At 35.8% G+C, this 23374-nt stretch overlaps 2 protein-coding genes across 2 annotated transcripts in view; one reads left to right on the top strand and one right to left on the bottom strand.

Moving 5' to 3' along the window:
* Positions 1 to 17040, top strand: part of ctu2 (cytosolic thiouridylase subunit 2 homolog (S. pombe)) — a 37364-nt gene extending 20324 nt beyond the window's left edge. The window contains exons 11-16 of the mRNA XM_056462168.1: positions 3807 to 3898; positions 3978 to 4084; positions 5830 to 5983; positions 9512 to 9578; positions 10561 to 10619; positions 16385 to 17040. Coding sequence (XP_056318143.1) covers positions 3807 to 3898; positions 3978 to 4084; positions 5830 to 5983; positions 9512 to 9578; positions 10561 to 10619; positions 16385 to 16439 — 534 coding nt within the window. The 3' untranslated portion in view covers positions 16440 to 17040. The remainder of the gene's footprint in view (positions 1 to 3806; positions 3899 to 3977; positions 4085 to 5829; positions 5984 to 9511; positions 9579 to 10560; positions 10620 to 16384) is intronic.
* Positions 17041 to 18375: 1335 nt separating this feature from the next.
* The window catches only part of piezo1 (piezo-type mechanosensitive ion channel component 1), a 242731-nt gene continuing 237732 nt past the window's right edge, over positions 18376 to 23374 (bottom strand). The window contains exons 50-51 of the mRNA XM_056462167.1: positions 21797 to 21983; positions 18376 to 19506 (exon numbers count right to left, since the gene is read on the bottom strand). Of these exons, the coding sequence (XP_056318142.1) occupies positions 19251 to 19506; positions 21797 to 21983 (443 nt within the window). The 3' untranslated portion in view covers positions 18376 to 19250. The remainder of the gene's footprint in view (positions 19507 to 21796; positions 21984 to 23374) is intronic.

The raw sequence follows: 23374 nt of genomic DNA, 5'->3' as shown, positions 1-23374 counted from the left end.
TAAACCCAACAGTCACAAAAGCATAGGCACTACCTTAGTGGGCAGTACAGGGTCCACTACGTAGTTGATAATCGCCTACACCTCCCTCTACCCTAAACCTAACCGTCACAGTAGCATGGGCATTACTTTAGTGTGCGGTACAAGGTCCGCTACGTAGTTGACGATCGCCTACGTCATCAAGCTGCGGGCTCCAGCGAGGACATCTTGGTCAAGGGGGATGTACACCAGATGCGCCACACCATGCAGCACTATGCATTATAAAACTCTAAGCATAGATTTCTATCAGGGTTCGCACACCGGCGCTGCAAATCAAAAGCTGTCTGTGGTGCCTATCTATATCACTGTTCATATTTGTGCCATGCCACAGAGCGCCATCTGAATAGTTTAATTTTAAATAACATGCGAATGTGCACGTCTTGCGAATGTTACTTCCAACTGTTATATCTGTGGCGCATCCAGTGTGTGACCAGCTTTAAAAGACTGGAACCTCAGGTTTAAGACAGCTTGTCTCATCACAAAGGGACACTTCTGCTCTGTATCATAGCGACTGACTGAAAAAAATGCTGCAAAAACGCTTCAGTGGACGCGCAGCCTAAAGAGATATTATTATGAGAAATACTGATAAACGATTAGATTACTGAGAAGTGAATAAATAGTAATGCTGTAATAAGATTGAATGTGTAGTTTAATCTTATTTATGGGGGGGGGGTTATGCATAAGTCACAATGCAGAAAAAACAGACATTAGAGATGTATATACATATTACTTAAGTTTGTAAACAGAGATTATTATAAATATATAAAAGTCTGATAACCTTTCTTCCAAGATAAAATACTGTCATTCATTTGTTTTTACTTTGCAGAAAATTACATTTGATCAGAATAATTTTTGTTATTGAAAATCAGGGTTATTTTCTCAAGTGCTGACCATTTATCAGAAATGCTATAAATGGCGTTCTTTTTATTTTTAATTGGGAAGAAAGTAGTTTAAAGTAGTTTACAAAACAATACAAACACACCTCTATACATTTTCCTCTGTAGATTTTCCTGTAATTTGAATGCTTATTGAAGACTGCACAGGAATATGACTGCTAATCAAATACAAAGGAGTAAGAATAAAATTAGTTATCTCATAGTCCAAGTGTACTTTATTTCCTGTGAGAATAGTTTGCATATTTTGATGGCTTAATTAAACATATAAACTCATTAAAAGCAAATGTTGTGCATACTCCCCTCTGGACATCCTTTTGGCCACTACTCAATTTGAGTACATACATTTTATATTATGTATGCGTTTTCTTTTTTTTATGTTTTTAAGCCTGTGATACCTCAGATTCCTCCTGGCTCCCCATGTGGCTCGTCCTACTTAATGTTCAAGTGTGCAGGAGAGCTTTAGATGATTCCCTCATTAGGCTTTAAGTGTCTTTTAAGACTTTGTATCCTGTACTGACACACACTAAAGTCAAATCTGAGTCACTGGTGCAGTTATTTAGAAATAAAATGTTCTTCAAATAATTGCGCACCAGGGTTTCTTTGTGCAGAAAAGTCTGGGAATGTGTGCAGACTTTGTAAATATAATTTCCATCAGTTCAAAAGTAAAAAGCACTGAATGCGCTGACAAAATAGTGAATTAGAAAACTGAAGCAGGTTTTCAGAAGTATATGTATGTTTATGTGTTTAAAACATGTTTATGTTTGTTCACACAACTCTGATTTTCACATTTTACATTTTCACATTTCAGATGGTTTGTCATGATAACTAATCAAAACTAGTTTAAAGTATGAGTTTGCTCAGTCAATTACTTTTCAAAATGATTTTACTCTTTGAAAACACTGCAATCGGGTGATTTCTACTCGTCAAAGCATTGTACAAGCAGCAAAACTAATAACAAAAACATGCATTAGAAGCATAAAATCATCTTTCATAATTCAGTTCTATTCAATTTGAGTTATTTGTATAGCACTTTTCACAATAAATATGGTCCTAAAGCAGCCGTACAAAAGGTGCACATTATTACATTTCAGTTGGGAGGACAGTATAGTTATCAAGCATATACATAGTTAATCTGAAGTTATATTATTCAGTGCTCAGCATATTTGAGTACACCTCATTTTAAAAATGAATCTTTTTTTTTTTTATCAATTTCTCAGTGAATATGGGTAATATATATTGGGGCATTTGAATTTATTAAACAGATATATTTATTAATAATATGTTAGTCACAGAACATATTTTAGAAATGGAAAGATAATGCTTTTAAATTAATGCAAAATATTGCAAAACAATTACAGACTACAACATTTCAACAAAATTGTATATATTTTTTGTTTCTTTTGATTTTTGCTATTTTTTTGCTTATTTTTGCTATTAATATTTTTCCATAACATATAAATTTGGCCTACTCATTTTCAAACCATTATTGTAAGTTATTTTGTTAGATTAGCTCCAGATTTGGCTTCAGTACTGACTATTCTAATGTAGATGCAGAAATATAATATTGTAAATCTTCCTTAAGAAAAAAATTGTTAAAATGAGAGATCTGTGGGTGGTTTACTCATATATGCTGAGCACTGTATAATGTATTTTTACAAAAGGCTGATATATATTCTATTTTCTTTTTTTATTTTTATTATCTAATTGAGTCCTTGTAACATGACATGGGGTGTTTATAAGAACGTGTCTGGTACATATGGAGAGTAATGAATGCATTTCTATTCAATTGCAAATGTCTTATTATTTAACTCCAAGTACCATTAAACATGACATGTTTGTGTAATGTGTTTTATTCTTTTTTTGCGCTTGTTTTTAACAGAAAGGTTTACTAAACTTTTATTTTAGCATTAATATCTTTTTCAAAAAGGTGATATTTATTTGGTTTTAATTTTTGTTCTTTTTTTTATCTCATTGAGTCTGTAACATGTTGTGTTTATAAGAAACTGCCTGTGTATAGAGAGCAAAGAGTGTGTTTTTATTCAATTGTGAATATTTAATTGAAAGAGTAAACTATTATATTTAACTCATTAAGCAATTATTAAACATGGCATGTTCGTATAATGTGCTCTTTGATTCTTTTCCAGTGCTTGTTTTTTTTTGTGTGTGTGTGTGTAGGACAGGCTTTACTAAACAACAACTTTTAGTATTAATATACTGTAATGTACTTTTTCAAAATATCTATTTTATTTTTAAAATTTTGCTTATTCTTTGTTATCTTATTGTCTGGTGCATATGGAGAGTAAAGAGTGTGTTTTTATTCAATTGTGAATATCTTATTGAAAGTGTAAACTATTTAACTATTATACATGAAGTGTGTGTTCTTGTATTAATTTTGGTACCTGTTTTTATTATGGAAGACTTTACTAAACAACTTTCAATTTAGTATCAATTTATAATCTACGAAAAGGCAGTATATATTTTATTTTATTATTATTTTTTGTTATCTTGTTTGGTCCTTTTAACATAAAAACTAATAAGTTAACTTAATTTCTTCTTGTTGTTTTTTTCTCCAGCGTTTTTATATTTCCAATATGGCAAAATATTTTGCCAAAAACCTTTAGTAAAGTTTACTAAAATAATGCTCCAAAAGAGCACATCTCCATTTTACCATTAAATGGTTGGTTCACACTCGTCAGGTTTGGTTTTGTTTTATTAAAGGAAACTCTACAATTATTTAGTAAAATAGATGGCCTCAAAATATGGACGACTTCAATATGGATTACATTGACATTACATTGATTTATTTTCGATTATATTTCTTAAGACTTTACTTCAATATTGGCAGTATTGAAAAAGCTGTTTTTTGTATTTCAGAGCTATGATAAAGCCAGCATCCAGAGACTGACGGAGAGTTTCGTCACCAACCTGCAGGCTGATTTCCCTTCCACTGTTAGCACCATCTACAGGTAACAGACCTGATCTGAAAACTCTGTTGTTTTCCGCTGAGCATTTAAACTGACGCCTTTCTTAATGGTTTCTCTGCAGAACTAGTGAGAAGCTTCATACAGTCAGGCCTCCTCAAAGTCAAAGCACTGAAGCAGAACCTGCCTCCAAATGCCTACTGTGTCTCTGTGCCCTTGACACTACAGCAGGTTAGTTATCAATCCAACAATGGACACGTATGTTTGAAAATGGGAGTTGGGAATCAAGAACTGTTTTTTATGTTTGATTTATCTTAAACGTTGTCAGATATGTTCCACTTTTATTGTTTGATCTTTTCATGAAACTTTAATTTTTTCCTCATATTAAAGCTTTTTTTCATGCTCGAATAATTTTACTTAATAAATGTATAGCTTAAATTAAATCTATTAATTAATAAATTAATTATTTTAATTATATATTTTTTATTTTATTACACATTCAATCCTTTGATTACATAGCTTAAGCTTGACAATAGGAAATACAAACAATAAATGTAGTATCTCCATAAAGGATTGCACTAACCAACGATGGATTTTGCTTATGCTTAATTGTGGCGAAGAATGATATCAATATGATGTGGGTGTTATTTTCTGTCAGGCTGCTACAAAGTATAAAAGAGCAAAAATAGTGCTGTCAGCTGTTACTCGTAATCTAAACCAACAAAAAGATGTAATTCTGATAACATGCGATACAAAATGGATTGTTACACTCCTGACCATGCGTAATTATTTATTTGAACCGTTTGTCTTTACTCAAAGTAATAAACAATACATACATTTCATTTTTAAACTTTAGTTTAAAGCACATTAATACTTGCCTGCAAAATTGATATACCTTATGTGTTCTAAAAGTTTTTTGTTGATGCTAAAGATATCAAAGAAAACCTTTAACAAAAATCAAAGGATAATATTAAATGTCTGTTTGGTTACCAAATATATAGTATATTATGGTTATATAAACTAATCTGTTATTATTCTGATGGTTAGTGAGACCTGGGTACTTTCAGATGGAATGATACTTAAAATTGCTAATAAGCAGCTTTATTGACCTTATTCTTCAATGCAGAAGTGCGCTTCTTTTTCTGATTGTTTTAGAACTTCTGATTCCATTGCCTATGGGAGAAATGACTAGGAATAATAAACAGAAGAAAATGGTCAAACTGCTTGCTCTACAAACAAGTGTGTTCATGACTATACAGACAAAGCAGAATAATATAATAAGAAAATATCAGTTTGCAACATCAAGCAGCAGAACGAGTTGTTTTTGACGTCTAAAAATGAATTAAAGTGAATGAGACCAGAAGTCTTGAGCCAAAAAGATTCAAATGGATTTGCCCACTCATACTCAAAGAATAAGGTCAATTCACAAAATATATGTGGCATTATATAGTAATTATTTCTGTAGTATCATGTAGTATCAATTGGTACTTCCTGATAAACAATAAAGGGTTGAGTAGGGAATTAACTGGAGCAGCATCGTTAAAGAGGTAGTTCACCCAAAAATGAAAACTTGCTCATTATGGTTCTAAATGCTTTTGGATTTCTTTCTTCTGTTGAACATAAAACAAGATATTCTGAGGAATGTAGGAAACCAGCAACCTTTGACATCCATATTAGGAACAGAGATACTTTTCAAAACATTTTCTCTTAATTGTTCAGTATATCTTTTGTTTTCAACAGAAGAAAGAAACTCAAACCAGAGGATGATTAAATGATGAGATGACTTACATTTTGTGTAAAAGGTCCTTTTAAATATCTTACAGTTTACATCTATATTCATATGGCAAAGTTTGTATGCTAGAAAATCTCCTTTAATCATTTAAAAAATATATATCACGTTCCAAAAGCCAGTTTGACCACTGGAGGGTGTCTTTTTTTTGCTAATGTTCATTAATAAACTAGCTTTTTTTCTGCAGATAAAGCTTCTGCTTTTCATGCTACGTTGATCTCAGAGCAGCTTTCCCAGCTCAGACTTCAGAAAGGGTCTGTGGATCCAACGGTGGAGTCTTCAAATCAGTGTTGTGTGGAGGATCAGACCTGCGGGACCTCAGGCTGCTGCTCCTCAAACAGGTGTGTTATGGCTGAACCTTTCTTCTTCTACGTTTTCTGCTGCATCCTAATTCGCATACTTGTGCAATACCCTAAAAGTATGCATGGTTTTCTAAGGGACAAAAGTACATACTTTTGAGTGTTTTGGGACATACTACTTCATTATAATTGTTTCTCTAAAGAGATAATTCACCCAAAAAGAAAAATTCTGCAACGATATCTCATGGCAGTTCTCAACTTTTTGATTTAGTGGCTAATTTGTATGAATTCATATGATCTCATTCATAGAATTTAGTACAATTTGCTCATTCCCCAATAACAGTTGGGTATAGGGGTGAGTGGCGCGGTTTGGTGCTACGCCTCCTTTTAATAATTGTACATTTTTGTATGACGTATTAGCCACTAAACTGACAAAACGTTAAAAACTTCAGTTTCCTCCTGAGATCAGGCTTTAATGTATCATTTAGGGTGCTTTCACACTTTGTCCGAATGCCTGGTCTGAACCCCAAGTTCGATTGTCCCACCTCAGCTGGTTAGTGTTCACACCCGTATTTTTCCTTCTGAGCCCCGGTACGCTTGCATCATCAAGCTGCTGTTTTGTGTACAGATGTTGCTAGGTGACGGCCATGACAGCAAAGCGCTAAAATGAAGTTGTCTGCATATCACGGCCATTCTGCTTTTACTGAATCTTTTGTTTTTTATTACCAAAACCAAAATACAGAGAGACACTTGTGTCTATCTGCCGCAAAAAAAAACATTATAAACCTTCAGAACATCACGCCATGTCTGCAGAAATCATTTTTGGTGGAGACTAGCCAACATTATCACTATTTGCACTGGGTCAGTCCCGCTTGTCGCCAATTTAGGTGATTTATACACACACACACACACACACACACACACACACACACACACACACACACACACACACACACACACACACACACACACACACAAATAATCGTTATGAAAACTAAAGGTTGTTGTACAGTTTGCAGTTCACTTCTGTTATTTGGTATGATTGCATTCTTATCAGAAGTGAACCGTACCAGAGTTCGCACAAACCGTACTCCAGACTACCTTTTTCAGGCGGACTCGGGTACGGTTCACGGGTTCGCACCCGAGTTCAGAAGACACATTCACACTAGCTAAACATACCGTACTTTGACATCAAACGAACCCGGTTGCAGACCAATAGTGCTAGTGTAAAGCATCCATACTCATCCTTTAACTCAAATTTTTAGACGTTTCTTTTTTCTGTTAAACACAAAAGATGATATTTTGAAGAAAGTTGAAAGCCTGTAAACACAACTTTCATGGTATTGTTTATTTTCTGATTATGGAAGTCAATAGTCAGAGGTTTTCAGCTTTCTTCAAAATATCTTCTCACATTGACACAAAATGCGGATGAAGCGTCAAGCACAAATGATTTACATGTTAAGTCGATACAGGTGAATAGACATCCTGCAAATGAGGCGGCACGAAAGAAGAGGTGTGAATTGAGCGTTTTGCAATGGCTCGAGTTGCAAAATCTGAACTTCAGTGGACATTCGCGCCGTGTTAACCAATCAGGAACTTGCTCTTGTAGGGGGCGTGATTATGATGTAGCATCAACGCCTGACCGAGGGTGTGTCTGAAGTTGGGGATGACGCGATCGTCACATCAGTGTCAGCCAATGGAAATTAGTCCGCAATCAGCTACTGTCTGAGCTGGGGTATTTGCAGAAAACGATTTGATTGGCTGACATGCTTGAAAAGTTGAGCAATTCCCAACTTCTGCAGTGAGCAACGCCACTGAAGCGATCCTGATAGATCCAGATGCAGTTCAGCAACACCTGACATCACCAATTCAAAGTGAACGGAAAGCGTTGACGCTGATGCCCCAGGTGAATGGGGTGTAAAGCACATAAATACAGCTATTCTCTCAATAAAAAACATGTTAGCCATTTAGCAAAGAAATTAGAATCACCGGGCAGGCAAATGCTATTGAGGAGCGAATTTGACACGCAAATGAAGAAAGGAAACTCAAAATGTTCACGCGTCTATAAATCGTGCTATTCATGCGTGCCGTTTCTGGTGTGAACATAGCATTAGTAGTCTAAAAAGAGATTTGTAGAGGTTTGGAACCACTCGGGGGAGAGTAAATAGTGTGTAAATCTTCGTTTTTGGACGAACTATCCCTTTAACGTGCCATTCTGTTACTTTTTCATTCATTTTATCACCGTCAGCTGCATCCTGATTCACCAAAATATGTTCCCTTTGAGTCATGAACACAAAAAATGTAAGATTTTTGAAGTATTTGTATTTTAACATCTTTCTCATTAGATATCAGAGTAAGCTTAAATGCAGTTTGTAGCGTAATCCAAAATTGTCTGCAAAAACATCCTGCCTTCATCAGTGCACAAGGAATCTTGAGATATTCAGGGACGGGAAGGGTCCGTCAGTCGTGCTCTTCATTATTCGAGAAATGAAGGATGCTTTTGGAGCCTCATTTAAAGAAGGCTTTGAACTGAGACGGCCTTCGTCATGCTGCAATCACACAAATGGCCTTCAAACGACACCGCTATTATTTCACAGTTAACATCCTCCACATTTGTTTTTATGTTACTCCCCAGAGATGAAGTAGCACATTAATCTGTCATTCGCAGGTCTTTCATGCAGAGAAATCTGCTCGTCTTTGCTTAATGATGCCTTCAGAAGTTAAAGGCGCAATATGTATGATTTTTTTCTATCAACATATAATATAGGAATACTGATTTCAACCAAAGTCCTTTTAATGCAAGTCATTTCCCTCAGCGGCCTTCTGTAAAAACGCCTCTTGGACCGTATGCTCAGGCATTCTGTCTGAATAGGGGAAACAATAAATTCTCCAAAACTGTTTCTCAAGTTTAATCAAACAAAATCTGCATATTTTCAGGTTGCCTGAGCTAATGTGCATGCGCACTCAAAAGGAACGAGATCACGACGCCAACCTCATTTATAGCCATACTACATATTCTCATCCTCTGGTTAATGCTTCGCCTGATCGCGCTGCTCTTCTGAAGTAATTCACAACTTGGTCTTGATGGTGAATGTCCTCCAGAAATGACAGCAACTCTTTGTTCACAAGTTTGTGGATGTTTGAGTTGTTGCTGTTGTCATTTGAGGTGCGTTTGACAGGACGGACTGTATCTTGTGTTCATTTCATACAGATTACAAAACCAGAAAACTTGGTTCATTTAAAAGCACAGATTTCAAGATTTCTGTGAATATATTTTTATGTCAGTGAAGCAAGGTTTTGCTGAGATTCCAGCGTGTTTGTTGACCACAAAAAACTGTCAAAATAACACACATCTGGTCCGAGCTTCTGCCCTGGAAAATCGTCAGTCTATATCAATCAATGATTGCTCCTGTACTAGTATTTATTCACCTACACTATTCCCCATTCAAGTCTTTGTTTCAACATATTATGATTTGGGACACTATTCCATTTGGAGTATTATAAGAATGCCATCTGAATTGTTTAAGTTGTTAATTTGCCTCTTTTTATACTTTTCTGACTACGTTTCAGGACGCCTGTGCAGCAGGACCCAAAGGCTCTCCTGTGTTACAGCTGCAGACTCACTATTAAAGACATGGTGAGTGTGATTAAGCTCAGCGCTCATAGCCCATTCAAGCAGTCTAATGGACCCTTTTCACAAGACCATTATGACATGTTTAGCGGTCATCATAATGTTAAATCTTTGAAATTTTTTAATATCTTGTTTTTTTTTTTTACATGAATATATGAAGATTTATATGCATTTATAAATGTATTATATCATCTTTGTGTTTACAAAAAATAAATTTTGACAATGAAATTTGACATTATTCTCTCCTCTGGCTGCCATCATCAGTCTCACATAATTTTTTTTTTCCTTTTTCTGAAACTCTTAATAACACCATCGTGGAGTTTTTCTTTTATTATTTCAGCAAATAGGATTGTAAAAAATATTTGTTGTTCTCTCTCATTCACTGAGCTCTAAGTTTACCCAACTATGATGACTTCTCCTACTGAGAAACCAGGAAATGTGAAAAGGGTCTTTCTCTGACTACTGATTTAAATGACATGATCTGGCATCCCAGCAGTGTCAGGCTGTTTAATGTACTGTCATATGGAACAGATCTATTATTTATACTCTATTTCCATTTTGTAATATACATGAAATTACTGTAATATTCATATTTGAATTAGTTTTCATTGATTCATGGACCTGCGGTTTTGATTAACTTGCAGACTGTGAAATACTTGTTTTTGGATTTTTTATACTTCCAGCTTGCCATTTAAGTAAATAATGGTATTACAGATTGCATTAAGGTAGAAAAAAATAATCTACAGTGATGTTGGCGCCAATAACCTAGTGGTTAAGTGCATCGACATATAGCACCATGGTGCTCACGGCAACCCGAGTTCAATTACATGGCTCGAGGTCCTTTGCCGACCCTACCCCTCCCTCAGCTCCCAACGCTTTCCTGTCTGTAACCTCAACTGTCCTATCTCAATTAAAGGTGAAAATCCCCTAAAAAAATAATTATAAAGAAATGTATATCAGTCACAAATGAGCTTCTTCTCTCCTACAGGCAGCAGTAAGCACTCTTCCGCCATACATCTTAACAGAAGCAGAGAAACGACAAAGAAGGTACTTCATTCAGAATTGTCATTTGCTTAACCTTTCCAAACCATTATTCTTATGCTATGAGGAACAATGCAGAGCATTTGGGACTGTCAAGTGTCCAAAATAAGCAATACAGCCCCTTAAAACGTGCTACAGATGTCTCAGGCACTAATCATGTTTTTTTGGAAGCCATACAGTAGCATTGTGTGAGAATTAGCCATAGTAAAGTCATAGATTTCCCCCACAGCTTCTCAGATCTAATTTCCAGTTTCTTGTGTTCAAATCTTCCACTATGGCCTCTGTAAAGACACAATCTTTGATTAAACTTCTTTAGCCTGTTTTCACACACACACACACACACACACACACAAAACTGCAATTATCATGTATATACAGAAACTATTGCAGGTCTGTTCATTTATTCATTTTCTTTTCGACTTAGTCCCTTTATTAATCAGGGGTCGCCACAGCGGAATGAACCGCCAACTTATCCAGCATATGTTTTACGCAGCGGATGCCCTTCTAGCTGCTACCCATCACTAGGAAACACTCATACGCACGCTTTTACACACATGCTACAACCAATTTAGATGATTTAGTTCACCTATCCCACATGTCTTTGGAGTTTGGACTGTCTTTCGGTGTCATTGTTAGACATAAAGAACCCTGATCATAACCATGTAGTAATTAGTATAACTTTGTACTTCTATTGTAATAAGGGTGCCATAAAATAAAATGTAACCCAGAAAGGCATTGAAAATCAAACTACTATCTCATCTCTGATATTAAAGTATCAAACTGTACTGACACTAAAACTTAAACTAAAGTTAGCTGAATAATAACACCGTTTTCAGTTATAAAGCATCTCCACAGAAGATTTTTCATGTAACTTTGGAAATTATTTGCTTCATGTTAGTATGGAAACCCACAAAATTCAGAAAAAAGAAAAATCCCTAATGTGAATTAGGTGTGTAGTATTGGTTACTAACACTAAACAAGGCAAGCATAATGGAGATGGCTTGTTGGTCAAATTGAGTGTAATGTTTGCTTTGTCAGAGTTTATTCGACCAATGTAATCTCCATTATTATCTCTCATTATTGACCACCTCAAGCAAGTGTTAAAGCATCATCAAGAGCCAAATCATGTAAATTATCAATACTGGCTACTGTAATATCAGTTTCAGGTACTCTAATTTCTGCAGTCAATTACATAGTCAACATTTTAGTTAATAAAAAGTTCAAATGTATTTATTCCAGTTGGTTTATTATGAGACTTCTATAAAACCATTATGTTACAATTGTTAAATGTATATTTTAAATTTTTTATAACTTTTTACAAAAGATCTACCTCTGTACAGACCTACCTCTGTAATAAACACGGAAAAGTTAGTCTTATCCGATTAGGGCTTAATAACCACCTATGGCTTGAGTGTCTCCATACGTGGACAGCATATTTTAGCAGTTAAGTGGCTGTCTAAAATACTTTGAATGTTTTATATCTTGTTACAGGCATACAGTGTCATCCTGCAACTGTTTTGCAGCATATGAAATGTCCCAAACACTATTTTTAACTGTCCAAAATGGGAAAAAATGTTTTTACTCTCTGATTGTCAAAGCAAGTAAAAAAAAAAACATTTCTATGTTAAATATGCATAAAAAAAATCAGGAAAGTGTTTTATGTAAATTCGGACCACAAGTCCACATATATGGACATTTTCTCTAAAAGTACATCATATCAAAAGATGATACTTAGATTTTTATTCGAATTAGGTTCCAATAAGCCTAAATGGCAACGATTACTAAAAATGCATTAAGAGGTTAAAGTTTTTTAAGAAAAATGTTCTGGAGTTTTTGTTTTTCCTACTATGGAAGTCACAGCTTATAACATTTTTCAGTTTTGAGCTGTTCCTTTACACCGGGTGATGGAAACCCTAGACAGTTCTATTACTGTGAGGTTGCTTTGCAATATTTTCAATTTATGAGTAAAATAAATGTGATTTGACGACTATTAAATGGCTCTAATAGTAAATGTGATTTGTTGGGTGTGTTCCACTCCACTTTTAGAAAGGCACTTGTGAACTTTCCATCACTTGTTCCCTTAGAGAAATCCATTCTTGCCATTTAAAAGACTGCATGAACTGAAAGCTTCAACCTTTTTATTTTTTATTTTTTATATTGTGACGCAGTTCCTAGAGAAATGAAATATTAAATGAGTGAACAGTAGGCGTGGCTTGTTTTTTTTGTACTGCAAGCTGATTGGATGTAGTAAAGTAGGCATTTCAATTAGAAAGATCGGGAAAAAGGTTTCGGTAGATGAATTGTTCACCACAAAACTAGCAATGTGAGCAAACAAAATAAGTTAGATTTGATTTCATGTGAAAGTCAAGTGTTTGAGGGACGTTTACATGGACATACCCTTGATTTTGACAGAGGGAGCAAGTCTGCTTTGTATGTCTACTCCAGCACCTATATGTCCCAGAATGCAATGTGATCGTGACATCACAAAAGTGTAGTTCCCACGTCCTCAAAGTTGGACGTGAGCATAGGTCTCAACTTTCCTGGAGAGCCACAGCTCTGCACAGATTTGCTCCAACCGTAATCAAACACAGCTGATCTAGTAGTCTTGAACACCTTGCTCAGTTGAATCTGCTGTGTTTGATTAGGGTTGGAGCAAAACTGTGCAGCGCTGCAGCTCTCCAGGAAAGTTGAGACCTATACTTTAGAGCAGTGTTTTTCAACCACGTTCCTGGAGGACCACCAACACTGCATGTTTTGGATGTCTCCTTGCTCTGTCACACCCATTACAGGTCTTTAAATCTCTGTTAATGAGCTGATGATCTGAATCAGGTGTGTTTGGTTGAGAAGACATGGAAAATGTGCAGAGTTGGTGGTCCTTCAAGAATGTGGTTGAGAAACACCGCTTTAGCAGGGGTGTCCAAACTCGGTCCTGGAGGGCCAGTGTCCTGCATAGTTTAGCTTCCTTTAACACACCTCCCTGGAAGTCTCTAGCATTGACCTCATTCTGCGATGCAAAAGTGCGCTTGTTTTTGTGATTGTTTTAGAACTTCCGATTCACCTGCCTATGGGAGAAATGACTAGGAATAACAAACGTCAGAAAACAGTCAAAATACTTGCTCTACAGACAGGTTTGTTCATGACTATACAGACAAAGCAGAATAGGAAAATATCAGTTTGCAACATCAAGCAGCAGAACGAGCTGTTTTTAATGTCTAATGCTCTTCACACCAGGGGCCTGTTTCAGTAAGGAGGTTCAAGCAACTCGGAGTTTAAACTTGAACTCTGAGTTTATTTACCGAGAGATTAAAAACTCTGAGTTTTCCGTTTCAGAATAGCAGATCGGAGTTAGGTCAATCAACTCTGAGTAGAGCAACTCCGAGTTAAGCACGCACACTGCAACTATTAAAAGGCATTATCAATGGAGCGCAGATATTACGAGTGACTATGGCAACATCTTAAAAAAAGAGATCAGCATTTCTTTCTCCAGCTGAACTTGATGTGCTCATGCTAAGTTATAGCAAATATGACCATATATTTTAAAAAGCAACACCACTGCAGCAGTGAAACAGAGACAGTTGTTTGACAGCTGTCGTGGGAAAACAGCTGCTCAAGTTAATGCCTAATTTTACATTTAAAGTATTTAAATATTTAAGTATAATAAAATAAGTAATGTTATGTTTGATGTTTCTAAAATTTTTGCACACGTTCCCACTTTTATACACGTTGATCAGTTTTAATAGATTTAAAAGTGCACTTGTGTGTCTGCCTTTTTTATCGATCAAGTGATAGAGGTTGATATGACATTTAGAATGTAAGCAGAACTAAACAATAGTTTTTAGAACGAATAATAATAATCCCATTAATAGTTACAGTACATGTCGAAGGTCGGTGAATTTAAGCTAATTATTCATTAAAGGACAAGCCATTCTTGTACGTGACTTTGTTCTTTGTGTGACTGAAATGTAGGCAATAGCTATGTTTCCATCTAAAAATATTAATTAAATTTATGTGCAAAACTGGAATAACGCATAAAAGATAAAGCAGCGTTTCCATCCAAAAATTGTCAAAATTGTCACTTCCCGATTAAACGGGCGCCAAATATCAACAGTAAAAAATGAATTTACTGCAGTAGGAGAAGCTGCGTCAATCTTTTCTTTGTTTAATAAATGTAATTGCGCCTGCTGACACTGAACGCATGGTGGCGTTTGAAGCCATGAAACGCGGAGAACAGACGCTCTTAATAATATAATAACACTATTACTAAACGGTTAAGGCGTTTTAGAATGAATGACCAAAACAACATTTAGGAAGTGTAAAAGTGTATCTTACTCAGTTATGCGCATATGTTTTTTATGCATATTTTCAAAAGTTATGGGCATCATGACGTTTCCATCAATCGTTTTTTATGCGCATCTCCAAAATGAGCATTAAAATAGGTGGGTGGAAAGGTAAGGCTAAGGCGAGAAATACCGCTTCATCTTAAAAAGGGGAGGAGACCGACAGAAACTTTAGAGAATAAAACCTGCTTCTGACCAGGTTAGGTTCACAGAGTATGTTACCACAGTAACTGACTCTGTGTTAAAGTTACCTCTCTTTCAGAAACAGGCTTGACTTACCCTGCTTTCTCCAGTTTGACAAACCTGCCATTTTGAAACGGAAAACCCAGAGTTTCTCTCATTTCAGGGTCCAAATATTCTGAGTTTTCACTTAATCTCCTTTCTAAAAACAGGCCCCAGATGCGGCACACGTAGATAAATTGAGCTATTCGCGTGTAAATAGACACGTGAACATTTTGAGTTTACTCGTGCGTCAAATCCGCTTCATTCGCGCATCAAATTCACTTCACAATAGACACGGATTCGCGTCATCAGCAGGGCTTCTGTTTGCCTGGTGACTTTAGCTTTGTTGCTAAATGGCTGACATGGATTTTATTGAGAGAATAGCTGTGTTTATGTGCTTTAGGAATTCTGAAAAACAGCGGAGATTTGTTTGGAGCCGTGTTTGAGTGCACTACATCCATGCTAAGGTGCAACCAGTTCATCAACTCCTTCAGAAACTATACCTCGGTGATGGAGTCTTTCAGCGCTGCTTCAGACTGAACCGAGCCGTCCCCAGTTTAATCAACTATTGTCGGGTGTCGGCAGGAGGATTTTCCCCCGGGACTCCAGCAACAGGTGCCATGTCATAAGCACGCCCCTACAAGAGAAAGCTCCTCATTGGTTAATGCAGTATGAATGTCCGCTAAAGTTCAGATTATCCAACTCGAATGATTCGTGCGATATGTGCAAATCGCGCTGCAGGATGTCTATTCGTGTCTTTGCATTGACTTTATATGTAAATCACTTGTACTTGATGCTTCTTCCGCATCTGGTGTAAACGCAGCATACAAATAAATGGAAGTGAATGAGACTGGACGTCTGCAGCCAAGAAGATTCCAATGGCTATGCCTGCTCGTACATGGAGAATAAGGTCAATACCTAGAAAGAGCTTGATTAGCTAGTTTAGGTGAGTTTAATTGTGGTTGGAATTAAAATATGCAGGACACCGGCCCTCCAGGACCGAGATTGGACAGCCCTGGTTTAGATTATTCCATTTAAGCACATTCAGTGTTCCGCCAGTTGTGTAATGTAATTAATGACGTATATCTAAGGGAACGAGATAGAGGGAAGTTAGCAAGTGAAGGGCATAACAAATTGCACTGGAAAAAAAACCACAGCAATCTTTTTCCATCACACTTAACAGATTTAGAACTCACTGTTTTCCTTCCACAGATCTCAGATGAAGGTGGAGATCAGCGAGTATCTTCTGGAGGAGGACCAGGACTAGCAGATGTTTGTAGGACTGATCACTCTTTTTTTGATAACCGCAGTCTGTGGTAGCAGGAAATAATTTAAAGCCCAAAACATAACAATATTCCATTGTAAACATTTCACTATTTGTCATCTTTGTAAATGAATAATAATAATAATAAAAAAGTCAAATTGAAACATTTTTCAAAGTTTATGAACGCAGTCAATATTACAGTAATTTATTTGTGCAGACAGGCAACATTCTTGAATTTCTTAATTTAGCAAACTGCTTACTCAGCAAGGAATTTTTTACAGGCTCACATTTGCATAACCATACATACAGTGGAAACGATTTTTCCAGCCACGACGGTTGAAATTTGGCACACTCATTACACATCGTGCGCACATATACGATTAAAACATCCTCACAACCTTAAATCGCCAAGCACAGCATTCCAGCGCTTAGCCAATGGAAGCAAACAATACAGCTGTCAGATGTCCAAGGATTCGACAGACTTTTTAATGAGGAGAAATGATTTCAAGTGTTTGATCAGAGACTGTAAAACCAGGAACAAAATACTAAATGGCTCTCATCCGAAGATACTTTGGCTTGTAAACACTGCTGTAGTAACAGAATAAAAAGGTTAAATTATTTATATATATATATTAAAAAAATCAAAACCAGTCATAAAGCTTGTCTGGGTCATATTTCACCCCCCAAATATCAAAGGTAATAAGGATTTAGTATTCATTTTAAACTTAGCACAAAGAAAAAGAGGTCTGTTTTTAAAAGTATTAAGATTTTTTTTTTTTTTTAATTTAAGGTTTGATTCTTTAAAATATAAATAATTATCTTTTTTTCTGTTTGGTCATGCAGTTCCTTTTTTTTTTCCTCAGACTTTTAACATTCTCATAAATCGCAGGTTTACAAGCTTACACAAGTCTGACGTCATTTTAATTTAGTTTCTTAAGTTACAAAGTCATAATATAAAACAAACTAAAAAAAAAAAATTGAGTTTGAGACTTTGTTGCAAGATTATAGGCTTTCCCAATATCATATTTTCCAATTCTAACTTTGTAGTTCAGGCGGATGTAACAGATGTAAACTTCCATATCCAATTTTGTTAGTTCCAATTGCAAAAAACAAATTCCCAATTATAAGAAAATTAAATGTGAGGGGAAAAATTTAGAATTGAATATTAATATTAAAAGATTGCACAATTGACTTCTTTTTCCCTCACTTTAAACTATTTCTGGGTTAAGTTTCTTAGAAAAATAACCCTAGTTTAAATTTCACAATTACAACTTAGTTTTTCACATTTGCACTTTATAAGCTTTCTCAAATTCTGACTTTAAAAAAGTGTAATTTAAATGAAGTTACAAAGTCGTAATTCCAGGAAAACTACGAAACAAACTCAAGAATGCAAAAATAAAGTTTTTTTTGCAATGTTGTCAATTTTTGCTAATTTAATTTGACTGAAATTGTGATTATTTTAATTTTTTCTCAATTTTGAGTTACTGATTTCTCAGTTCTTTTCCTCAGAATTGTGAGAAGTTTTAATTGTGAAAAAAAAAATAGCAATTGACTTTTTCCCCACTTTAAACTATTATTGAAAAAATAAGATTTCTGAGTTTCTCATATTTTTCTTTTAAAATTTTTGAGTAATCGCAATAGTTTTATTGCAGTCGCGAGATGTAAACTTCCATTTGCAATTTTGTTATTTACAATTGGGAATTATTTTTATTTTTCAATTGGAAGAAAAAAACACGAACATAAATGCAAAGGGGAAATTTTTGAATAGAGAGAGCTAAGTTTACAAAACATTTCAAAATATTGAGTTCGCTATATTGACTTTTTTCTCACTGTAAACTATTTCTGGGTTAAGTTTCTGAGAAAAGCTGTTTAATGCAAAAAAATAAGTCATAATTCTCAGAAAAACAAACTTTGTTTATAAGCTTTCTCACAATTTCTTGCCAGTTTTTATTGTTTAGTTTTGCAAGATATACTCTTGACTTTTCCAAAAAAAAAATTTCTCCAAATTGTAAATTTCTGTGAAAAAAGTCAGATTTCTGAGCGTGTATTATAGTTTTCTCACCATATTTTCCCTTTAACTTTCAAATAGAGCGAGATACGATCACAAAAAAATTCACAATATTAAAAGATTTTGCTATTGCCTTTATTTTCTGGGTTATGTTTCAGAGAAAAAGAAAACTTTAAATGGGAAAAATTAAGTTGTAATTCTTCAAAAAATCTTTAAGCTTTCTCACAATTTTGACTTTGTTTCTTGCAATTCTAAAGTTTAAGTTTTGTTTAGTTTTTTCTCAGAACTGCAAGATAAACTCTGACTTGCTTGCACCTTCTCAAAATTGTGAAATCTGAAAAAAAGTTTGTATTATAGCCCCTTCCCCCATATTTTTCACTTTAAATTTCTATAAATTGCAATGGTTTAATTGCAATTTTAAGACAGTGTTGCAATTATAGTTTTAAAGATTTCCATATCATTTTAGTGTGTTGGTAATAAGCATCAATAACTAGAATATGGATGAAATCTGACCCAGAAATGGTTTTGTTCGACTTGCTCTACTAGTGTTTTGGAGTTTGAAGGTCCTGCCACTCTGTGTGTCCAGCGGTTACTTTAAAGTCTTCAGGTCCTGATGGCGTTTGTGTGTGTGAATCCATCACATCGGAAACCAAAACAGAGGCGAAGCTTGACCTCCGTGATCCACCCTCTGAGTGCAAAGAAGCCAACAGCGTCCATCAATGCAGCTTCACAGCGCTGGAGAAATGGCTATAGATCGGCTGTTCACACGACACTGAATATACAACGTCACCAACAGTTAAAGCCTTTCAGTTGTGATTCTTCTCTCTTGTCCACTTGATCATGGTCTCTGGAGAGCGATAGAGGAAGATGAGTTTAGAGTAGAGCTCTTCCTCCAGCTCCAGTTCTCCGGTTTCCCGCACCAGGAAGATGTCCATGCAGAGTTTAAGGATTCGGTCGGCGCAGGGCAGCTCCTCAAACATGATGGAGTGAGAAATCTCGCTGAAAAAACCTCGCACAAACTTGCCAATCACCAGAACCACAGACACGTACAGACCCATGATCCTGGAACAGGAGAAAACACCACGGTAAACACCAACAGATTTAAAGTTCACCCAAAAATGTACATTTACTCACCCTGAAGAGGTTATAAACTTTTATGGATTTGTTGAACACAAAAAGATGATATTTTGAAGAAATCTATAAACCTGTAGTAATACCGTGGTTACTGGTTTTCAGATTTATTCCAAATATCTTCTTTTGTGTGGTAGAAAGAACACACGGTGTCCGTGGGGTCTTAAAAAGTATTAAAAGTTGATGAATCAATTAAGGTCCTTAAAAATTTCTAAAAAATCGTAACCCTGTTTTTACGGGGTCTTAAATTTAGTTCAAGCGTTGTCAAAAGTGTTTGACTCATAAATATATTTATTTTCCTCCTGATATTAACAATGGCGTGATAGGTTTAGGCTGGGGCATGTCCGCCCAAGCTCCTCCATCCGGGTGATGTTACGTAATTTGCGACAAACGTGGGACGGTGATGCTCTCCACATGTAGCGAAACCATAGAGCGAAACAGACGGCAAAATGGGAAAATGCAAGTTAGCGTACTCCTGGTTGGAGAAAGACTAGTTTAAACAGTGGCTGAAGCCTGTCGCTGAAAACAACCACGTGATTTATTCTTTCAAGCTTTCTTTCTTCCGAGCTTATTTGAGGTCTGTTGCATGATTGTGCACCATAGTTTATTTAACTACAACTGTATATTGTCAACTGTTTATTAAGATAAAAGTTTAATACTGATTAGAACTTGAAGTGGCGATGTGGTCTTAAAATATTCTCAGAAGGGCTTTAAAAAGTCTTAAAAAGGTATTGAAATTACCTTTAGGATTCATGCATATACTCTGGAACAGTAGAAAGAAACTCAAACAGGTTTGAAAGAAGTGAAGGGAGAGTTTAATTTTGGGTGAATTATGCCTTTAATTCAAAGAATATAAAAGTGTACTCTGAACACTTAAAGCCAAATATCAAATTCCCTGATTTGTCTAATAAAAAAATCAGAATTTACATCTAATGAATCTTGCTTATATTAATATAATATTAAAATAATAGATATTAAAAAGCTTTTAGCTTGACTATCATTGCATGACTTTGAGAACAACAATGGATAACAGAGCTCAGATTAATAATAAGCAAATAAATAAAAAAAAGCTAAAAAGCAGGGGCCATGTAACATTTTTTTGTCAAAGTTCTAATTTTTCTCATCAAATTTATATCGGTATATTATCCTGTTAATGAATAGGAACAGAATAAGAAAAAACCAATAAGGGGCACAAAACAGATTAATATAAAAATACTGTATTTAAAAATGACATTAATAAATAGAGACAAACATTTAAAGGGATCAACAAAACCCCCAGGTTTTCCTTGACTTTTAATTGCTGGAATAGACTGTGTTTAATTTCATAATATGCAACCCCCGTGAGAACTAGTCAAATGTTTACAGTATTAATATAATTATTTAAGTCTTTTATGCTCAACATGGCTGCATTGTATGTAATAAAAATTATAACATGCATTGAATATTCTTTTAAATGTATTTATTTTATTAATTGCAATACATGTTAAAATACCATTTATTTCTGTGATTGTGAAACCGCATTTTCAAATCTTACGTTTGTTTGGTTTTAATTTTTTTTTTACATTTAGTTTGGAAAACTGTGATGCAATATCATTTGAAATTTGTGGCAAACAATAATAATAGTGATAATCTGATTAGAAAAAAGACATTTAGTTAAAAATGTTAAAGCTAAAAACACTTCTTTTGCCATTCTATGGATCAGAGACTCCTCAAAGAATGTATAATTTCCACACAGAATAAAAAGCAACAGCTGATAATAAGAATAATTATTAATAATAGAGAACCAAATAAGCATATTAATGGTTTATGATTATGTGACTAAGGAAAATTCAGCTCTGCCATCACAGAAACAAGTTATATTTTAAAATAGGTAGGGAACAGTTATACTGTATTTTTGAAGGAATAGATGTAGCTTTGTTGAGCAAAAAAGTCCTAATAATTCCAAAATCATTTGATTATGATTAACCCTCCATTCACATGGGGCGTCAGCACCAACGCTTCCTGTTCATTTTGAATGGGTGACGTCAAGCATTGCTGAACTGAATTGTGGCTCCGTCGGAGCTGCTTCAGTGGCGTTGCTCGCTGCAGAAGTTGGGAATTTCTAAACTTTTCAAGCGCCAACAGAAGCGTCAGCTCGCAACAGATCTCTTTATGCAAACACTCAAGCTCAGAAAATAGCTGATTGAGGACTGAAATGTCATGAAAGGGATGATGACTTTACCCGTATCCTGCGAGGAAGCCCAGACTCGGAGGACTGACTTTATCATTAAAGATGATCATCGGCAGGACGTTACATGATTCTTTGCAGTCTGCAATACTGATGTCCCACCATTCCTGAGCTCCAGTGGTGTTTACAGAGGCTTCTCTCATCAGAGACACTGTCACATCCTGAAAGCCCTCCTCGTCTCCTGCAGAACCACAAAATAGCAGGATAGAATGAATGAGCTTTAATTGACTTTGTATGCGATTGAAAGATAGATGTGCCCGCAAATAAGGACTGTAACCACAAAATATAGATTTAACCCCCCTTGACTCTCACAGTCCTATCACTTTACCTACTACATATTTACCAGTTTTTTGTTTTATAGTAGATTAAAACACATTCACTGTCATCCTACAACCTTTGGGACCATTTATGGTTGCATATATTAAACCATACGATTGTAGTCTAAACAAAGCATTCAAGACAAACTACACTCACTGGCCACTTTATTAGGTACACCTTACTAGTACCGGCTTGGACCCACTTTTGTTTTCAGAACTGCCTTAGTCCTTTGTGGCATAGATTCAACAAGGTACTGGAAATATTTCCCAGAGATTTTGGTCCATATTGGCATGATGGCATCACGCAGTTGCTGCAGATTTGTCGGCTGCACGTTCATGATGCGAATCTCCCTTTCCAGCACATCCCAAGGGTGCTCTATTGGATTGAGTTCTGATGACTGTGGAGGCCATTTGAAGACATTGATTTCTTGAACATGAAAATGAGTTCAGTCTGAGCTGATTTGCGCTTTATGACATGGCGTGTTATCCTGCTGGAGGTAGCCATTAGAAGATGAATACACTGTGGTCATAAAGGGATGGACATGGTCAACAACAATACTCAGGTAGGCTGTGGCATTGACCCGATGCTCAATTGGTACTAATGGGCCCAAGTGTGTCAAGAAAATATCCCCCACACCATTACACCACCACCACCAGCCTGAACTGTTGATACAAGGCAGGATGGATCCATGCTTTCATGTTGTTGATGCCAAATTCTGACCCTACCATCTGAATGCTGCAGCAGAAATCGAGACTCATCAGACCAGGCAACGTTTTTCCAATTTTCTATTGTCCAATTTTGGTGAGCCTGTGCGAATTGTAGCCTCAGTTTCCTGTTCTTAGCTGACAGGAGTGGCACCCGGTGTGGTCTTCTGCTGCTGTAGCCCATCCACCTCAAGGTTGAAAATGTTGTGCATTCAGAGATGCTCTTCTGCATACCTCGGTTGAAACGAGTGGTTATTTGAGTTACTGTTGCCTTTCTATTAGCTGGAACCAGTCTGACCATTCTCCTCTGGCATCAACAAGGCATCAACAGAGAACTGCCGCTCACTGAATATTTACTCTTTTTCGGACCATTCTCTGTAAACCCTATAGATCGTTGTGAGTGAAAATCCCAGTTTCTGAAATACACAGACCAGTCTGGCACCAACAATCATGCCACGTTCAAAGTCACTTAAATCACCTTTCTTCTCCATTCTGATGCTCAGTTTGAACTGCAGCAGTTCGTCTCGACCATGTCTACATGCCTAAATGC

This window comes from Danio aesculapii, chromosome 7 (genome assembly GCF_903798145.1).
Source record: "Danio aesculapii chromosome 7, fDanAes4.1, whole genome shotgun sequence".
NCBI lineage: Eukaryota > Metazoa > Chordata > Actinopteri > Cypriniformes > Danionidae > Danio > Danio aesculapii.
The sequence above is the reverse complement of the archived record's forward strand: the minus strand, read 5'-3'. Positions and strand labels throughout refer to the sequence as shown.